Here is a 7,753-nt window from a genome sequence, read left to right as displayed (position 1 = left end):
GGAATTTGAAGCTTAAAATATATAAAACGATAATCATGCCTGTTGTTCTGTATGGTTGCGAAACATGGTCGCTTACTCTGAGGGAAGAACATAGACTGAAAGTATTTGAGAACAGGATCCTGAGAAGAATATTCGGACCCAAGAGGAACGAGAATGGGGAATGGCGGAAGCTTCATAACGAGGAACTACGTAGTTTATACGGTTTACCCAACATTGTTAGGGTCGTCAAGTCTAGGAGGCTTAGGTGGGCAGGTCATGTAGCTAAAATGGAAGAAAGTAGAAACGCTTTCAAAGTGTTGACTGGTAGACCCATAGGAAAACGACCATTAGGAAGACCTAGGCGCAGATGGGAGGATAATATTAAGATAGATCTCGCAGAGATAGGAATACAAAGTAGAAACTGGATGCAATTAGCTAAGGATAGAAATCAGTGGAGAGCTTTTGTGAACGCGGCACTGAACCTCCGGGTTCCATAGGCCATAGAGTTAGTTAGTTAGTTAGTTAGTTAGTTAAAGCGGCAAACTATGGTTTAGCCCCTCCCTTGATCATATCCTGGATCCGCCACTGCGCCCCTGATACGCATTATTATTACTGATGTTTATTTTTATTTTCTGATGGATCTTTTTTTAATTAATTAATTTATTTATTTATTTGAATTGCTGGTGTGCCTATCTTTTACTTTGTATTTTTTTTATCACATGTAAATGACGCAAGAGTATCACATTTTTCTTCCTTTTTTTTCCAGAGCAAGGTTTCGTCTCTCCATTGGATATTGAGGAAGTAATGAAGTATCCAGGACAAAATTATTTAGCAGGAGTAGTGTTTGATGGAGATTTCAATAACTTAGATCCGTCAGGTTTACCTTACGATTTAAAGGTTAGTTCTATATGCTCAAATTACGAGGGAGGATCAAAAATTAAGGTTACAAGGCCGATATTTGTAGAGTATCGTCTGTTATAGAGGAATGAGGAGTGTGCGGTAATTTTAATACATGGAACTGGCAACCGTGCAGAGTTTCAGCCACCCGCCACCTATGGCACTAGTTGTTGGTAAACACAAATGACAACTTGTTAGAAAGCTGGTCTCGCGAATAAGTCCGCTTAGTTATTCGATTTGTGTATGCAAAACATGTAACCGCGGCTGAAATTCACCGGCAGCTGGTAGAGGTTTACGAAGAGGCTGTAATGTCTTGTAAGCATGTCGGAGAATGGTGTCGAAAGTTTGCGGCTGGTAGAGAAAATGTCACCGACGAGGAGACCATCACGCTGTTCTGCTGGAACATCATCGTCCAGCCTTTCTACAGCGCGGACCTTGTTCAAGCGACTTTCATCTGTTCCCGCACTTGAAGGAGCACCTAGGAGGTCGTTGCTTCGCTTCAGACGAGGAGGTGAAACACTTCGTGGCAACGTGACTGAACACACAAGGAGAGTATATTTACCAGAAGGAAATCTTCAAACACATCCCACGATAATGCCCCGATATGGAAACTATATCGAAAAATAGCCTAGTGTGTGTACTATATGTTGGCTGCATTGGTTGTATCACGCTTTGTAACCTTACTTTCTGATCACCCCCTCGTAAATATCGTCTTAGGTACAATGTTGTTCAAAAAGCTTTGGCTACCTGCAAAGCCTTATCGTGGTAACCGTATGAAGGATATTTAATGCTTTGGTTCTAAATAAAGTTTTCAATTGGCCTCCCTAACAGCACAATCACATAGCAGGCATATGCCTATCATGTTCTCTCAGGTACATGGGAATATGTCCAGTATGTGCCTTATGTACCACTGAGAGAGAAATCACATGGATGGCACGTGATAGTGCCACAGTCTATATCCACCTCTAGGCACATCCCTGACATCCTACCTATGAAACATGCCTAGTATGTTCCCCATGCCGTAAGCGTCAATGAACCACAAAATTACTCCCTCAAAATATGCTAAATCGCCTATATGAGTAATGTGTTTACATTAAGGTGAGTCTAAAAAACACTTTAAACAAGTAAAAAAAACTGTACGTTCGGCTGGGCGCGAACCACCAGCCTTTGCATTACTAAGAGCGTGCTTTACCGACTTGGCCACGGAGACGATGCAGACAATGTCGCTTGGAGAGGGATAAATTGTTGATGTCTTTTGAATTTGGCTAATCAGAGTGCTCCTTTAACCGCGTATATTCGACGATAACCGTTTGGGATCAGATAAAATCTGCTCGCCATGTAATTTTATAACAAAATGACGAGTGTCTATTTACTTTATTTCATGGTTCTTCCATATTCACTTTCAAATGATCGCCGACAGTTGCCATCTAATAAAGTTGATGTGTTTGTTGCTTCTAGTACACAATCGCTTAGAAAAAGAAGCAACAAATGTATCAAATGTGGGAGATGAATTTAGAACACCTAAATGTAGCATGCCTAGCACATCTTGTGCTGTTAGAGTATCGGAAACAGTATGTACATAAAGGACGTACCTAGAACATGACAGATATATGCCCAAGTTTCAACATAAAAACAAATGACTGTTAGAGTGCGAAATTGAGCCAGGTATATAAATGCTACATTTGTGGTACAGAGTTGCAAATATCAATTAGGTGTAACAAGTACCTAAAACTGTAGGTAGCTGAAGTACATACTTAGCACATGAATATCATATGTGCCAAGTGTCGGGTATCTAAAAAGAAGCTGGGATACCTAAATGGCACGTGCCTAGCACATCCTGTGCTGTTTGATTGATTTGAATTAATTTGAACTGTGGCTTAGACTAGAGAGCTTTTCAAATAGAAGTGAGTGGTCAAGTTTTTTTTAAAACAATACTGTACATATTTTTTAACAATACTGTCGCTGATTTTTTTTTCATAATGCCGCTTCTAACCCCCTCCTGTGTTGTTGGAAATTGCTATATTCAATTTCATGAACACTATCGAAATGAATGATTTGGCAAGAAATGTATATATGTAGCGAAACAATAACATCTCATAGTCACTGCTTTCAACAAAGGTCGACAGTTTGGTGCGGTAGTGTCGTTTCTAAGCAATCGAAAATAAGTGTTGTACTGTTCCCCCTCCACTACCACTTTGAAAGAGTAACATCTATAAAATCCAATAACATTCATTGCCTGGGAAAAGTTTACAAACAACATGGCGCTCTATTAACTATACCAATTCCTCCTGCACTCTTTCTTCTACGTGCCATGTCTCCATTTGTCGATACAGTCCTCCTAGTGTTATGAAACTATCTTCTTCCATGGTGGAATGGTAAAAGATGATGCAATTGACGTTATTTTACAAGAATATAAACCAACACGTTAAAAATACGTTATAAAATTTACTTTTGAGGCTCGTTTTGGCGCCCCTTGACCGTGGCGTTCCGGGCAGTCGCCTGGGTTGCGCGTCCTTTAATCCGCCCCATATTAAATAATTATCAGTTTTAAGGTCATGGAATATCTATTGCAGGCTATAGCTTTCCTGTAGAACTGTTAGTCTTTCTTTCACAAAGCTGTTGAAGTCCACAGAAGAAATGACAATCTTTAGTAGACTTTATGCAACGTAACTAGGAGAAGCCCAAAACGGGACACTTTTCTTAAAGGGATATTTTGCATCCCGTTTGCATTTTTCTCGGTACACCCAGGGGGTAAAAATTAGGGGAACGCGCGAATCGCCGTTCCCCCACTTCCACAAAATATCTTTGGCGTCCCTCCACTTCCTCAAATTACAATGAGCAAAAATAGGCACGGGAAACAGCGTGACGTCATGCATCCCCTAACTTTTCAGATCTACTTTTACCGCTGCGGACACCAAACGATTTTCTGGAGAAGGGGACAATCCAGTTTTAAAAAAATGGGGCGTCTGGTTACCCTCACTTATGGACTAACTGTATATTTCATACAATTACTGCATAAGCTGTGAGTAATGTCAATTTCTGTAACATCTGTGCGAACAGACACCTCTCTTTTACGAATTAAACGTGTCTCATCAGCAGTGTTTCTTTCAGACCTGTTTTTTGGGGGCACTGCCCTCCCAGAGCTGTGAGAGTGCCCCCCAGAGCAGACCAAAATGATACGTTTATAATATAATAATAAAAAGAATAGTATCAGCAGTGTCCTCCCCCCTCCCCCCGGAATACTAAGTGTGCCCCCCGGAACATTATTTCTGAAAGAAACACTGCTCATCAGTGTCAGTTATAGCGAGGATACATTGTAGTTGTAATTTTTTTCCTTTTTTTCTTTTAAGATAATAATTCGAATGCCTGCAGAACTCAGGGTACAAGACTTGAATCAAAAGAATTCATGGAAGACAGACATGCAGTATCCCATTTTCCAAATGCCAGGACCAAGGAACATGAATGATACTACAGGAGGTCAACCAGGTTAGTTATGATTAGAGATTTTTATATATAAACTATAAACTACATATAAATTATGCTTTTAAAGGAGCCATTTTCGTTAGAAAAAAAAATACATGAGTCGTCGTTTTATATCTAAACTAATTTTTTAGACGAATGTGAAATAATGTATGTAGAAACAAACAAACCAAAATTATGCTTACAATATGTTGAAGTTAAATTTTAATAGAAATTTACACAATAAAAAAGCAACAATGAAATTTCAACCCACGCCCCCTATTTTGTGTAATCAATAAATCAGATGTGTCACGTGTACACCACGTGAAGGAATTTGGTTGTGTACGGTGTGATATTTTCTCCATGAATATTGAAACTATGCGCATAAGAGTTGCGCACTGTATCACTGAGCCATTGAAGAAGTGAAGTTACAGTAAATACATAACCCGTTCATTGCAACATTTTATATACTGTATATTTTGGCTATTTCCTTAACAAAGAAGATGATGTGAATTGAAAGGTACTCATCAAAGCAGGTACTAGAAGAGCAAAATAATTTGTCATATACTTGTTGGTGGTATTTATGAATGAAGATTGGATTCCATATGAATTTACCGTCTTTTTCAGCAGGGAGGCTATATATGAAACGTTGACCTTCAACTTAATGTGGAATTCGAATCACATGAGCTCCCGCCTGGAATTGAGCCCGGTTCTCCTGCGGCTATAGCTACGACGGAGCTATTCGATTTAAGAAATTTACATATTGATATATTACTCGCCTACATCAGAAAGACAGATTAGTACTTATAATCTCATACAATAAAAGTTAGTCACTGTGTGTTTCAGTAAAATTCAGACGGTGTCCGTAGAAATGTAACTTTATAGTGTTTTTAAGGCAGTAGCTAGAGGGAGGAGGGCGATCGCCCCGGATGCTGATAGCAGGAGGGCGCCGAACGAGCAAGAAGAAAGGAAACGTTTTGGAAATGAGTAAACGACGCGTCGCCCCGAAAAAGCGGCGCCCTATTAAACCAATAATCTTTCGGTTCGCAAACAAAATAATAGACTTGATAAAAAATTTTGTTGTTCGCTTCGCTCGCGACCCAAACGTTTCAATAAGAGTTACAACAAGTTTTTACTTATTACTTAATAAAAGTTAGTATATATGATTTTTTAATAACGATGTGACATACAAGGTGTTGGATAATGACTTATATTGTACGCAGGACCGTTCTGAATATCAGAAACAGTCAGAGTCTGAAAGAAATACGTGTTCGCCGTATAATATGTGTCTTACTGTATTTTTAAAATGGTAATTAATAATAAGTAACCTGAAATTCAGAACTTTCATTCATTAAGAAATAAAGTAATTACTAGGCCTATAATTTCAAACATATGTAGTAGCCAAACTATATTTTGAATTTTAAATACAAATATTAAATATTCTTCATCTCCATCGATCAATATTGAGAAATACGCAAAGAAGGTTCCCTCTGAATTTTCGTTAGATTTCACAAAATATTTTTTACCGTCAAAGAATCGAAATAAAAATATCATTTCTGTGGTCGGATACAGAATAAAATTACAAAAAATTTACAATTATTAGTGGAAATTAATGCTGTCATTCATTTCAAACATTAAAAAAAATCCGTTTCTAATGAATTGAAAGTTAATTTCGTATCGACAGTACGAAACGTTGTAAATTTCCATAACTGTTCTCCAAGTGAATTTGTATACAACCATAGGTAGTTTAGTCAAGTTTAACAAGAAAGTCTAAAATAAACCTCTTAAAAATAGCTCTTATTTCTAAAAGGATACATAATGATCGTTTTTGGCTGTTGCAATAGTCTGTCTAAGCAGTTTAATAAAAATTCAACGTAGTATAACAACAAAAGCTATTTCTCTTATATATATTAAAAAAAAAAGATTGGTAAGGTGAGTGTAGGGGGGTGCCGGATTCTAATTCCCCCCGGGCGCCGAAATCTCTATCTACGCCTCTGAGTGTTTTAAGTCTTTCAACAGTGCTCGATGTAAAGCATTTGTTTTTTTTTATTTTTTATTTTGTCTTCCCAGGACACATTTTCCAGATAACGCATGTTAAGGTGGCAGTCAATACACGTCAGCAACACAGTTTTAACAATTTTCTCTATAAAAATCGTCTTAAGAATGTTGAAAACAGTGTTTTAGATTTCCCGGTATAGCACAGCAAGCGGTCGATGAAGTTTCACACCATCGATTTTTTTCTTCATATATACAGAGAGAGAGAGAGAGACCACAGAAGCTTAAAATGTTAATGAGTTCTACGTTTGTAACATGCGTTTCAAAGGGTTGCTGTTTTAAATATTGATCAAGCATGCTTAAAAATACCAGCAAATGAGCGTAAACTAGTTTCTTCTCTTAACTCTCGTGTTTTGTATCGAAAGAGGTCATCTTTGTCCAGATAAAAATGGTACATGGTTTTCTTCCCTTCAACATTTCATGTATGTATTCTTCCTTTCATGTACGCATTTCATGATCCCTACATGACAAAAACATGAAAAGAAATGAAATATTTTAATTTTATATCCAACGGTTATGCCGACTAGGCTAAAGGAGATGGTTATGATGAGAAATGAATGACATGGTTTAATGAATAAAGTGGGAGGAAACGGGAGAACCCCAAGAAAACCCACGTACACGGTGTTTGTTCACCACAAAGTTCACTTGTTGTCAGAGCTCGGATCGAACCAAGGATCCCATGCATCAGAGGTGAACGCTCTTCCAGTGAACCACCACGGCCCCCATGACAAAAATGTTAAGGCTTGCTGTTTTCTCTATGTTTATTAAGAAATGTAAGAAGAAATATATGTGTTGCTTTGCTACTAGGCTATAACTGTATGTGTGTCATTGTTAGTACAGGGTGTCCAATATACAATGCAACCCGAACTTTGGGATAGTAGAACTTTTGAACCGGAAGCGGTACACAAATAATGGTTATACCAAAATACAGCATTTTTCATGCATATATTTTTAAACTAGAAAGCAACGATTGAAGTACACTAGGAACCACACAGTGTTGCCAGATGTAACCTAAGGTGTAAATCATTTTTTTTAAGACACGTAAACTGACCCATAACTCATATGTATAGATGTTCTGTCGTTAGTTTTCAGTTTGTATAGTTGGAGTAACTTGAAAACTATGGAATGGAAAAAAAGAATTTTTCATTTCCTCCGATAACTAATCCGATGAGGCCTCTGTAAGGGGTTACTAGGGAAAACGTGGTTTTCATAAATTGACATTCTGAATTGGCAACAGTGCTGATGTTTCAGTGCATCAAAAGGGTGTTAAGGATCTATCTACCAGGGAAGCAAGAAAGTTCGTGCGCTTTTATACTATGGAAGAAAACTGTCAATTACAGGGTTTTAACGGTTTGTTTGTTCG

General features: G+C 37.9%; 1 protein-coding gene across 1 annotated transcript in view; it reads left to right on the top strand.

Moving 5' to 3' along the window:
- The first annotated feature begins 750 nt into the window (after positions 1–750).
- The window catches only part of Abca3 (ATP binding cassette subfamily A member 3), a 124,121-nt gene continuing 117,118 nt past the window's right edge, over positions 751–7,753 (top strand). The window contains exons 1-2 of the mRNA XM_081732148.1: positions 751–876; positions 4,227–4,362. Coding sequence (XP_081588274.1) covers positions 784–876; positions 4,227–4,362 — 229 coding nt within the window. The 5' untranslated portion in view covers positions 751–783. The remainder of the gene's footprint in view (positions 877–4,226; positions 4,363–7,753) is intronic.

This window comes from Thermobia domestica, chromosome 11, assembly GCF_964235325.1.
Source record: "Thermobia domestica chromosome 11, izTheDome1.hap1.1, whole genome shotgun sequence".
NCBI classification, from domain to species: domain Eukaryota; kingdom Metazoa; phylum Arthropoda; class Insecta; order Zygentoma; family Lepismatidae; genus Thermobia; species Thermobia domestica.
The sequence above is the reverse complement of the archived record's forward strand: the minus strand, read 5'-3'. Positions and strand labels throughout refer to the sequence as shown.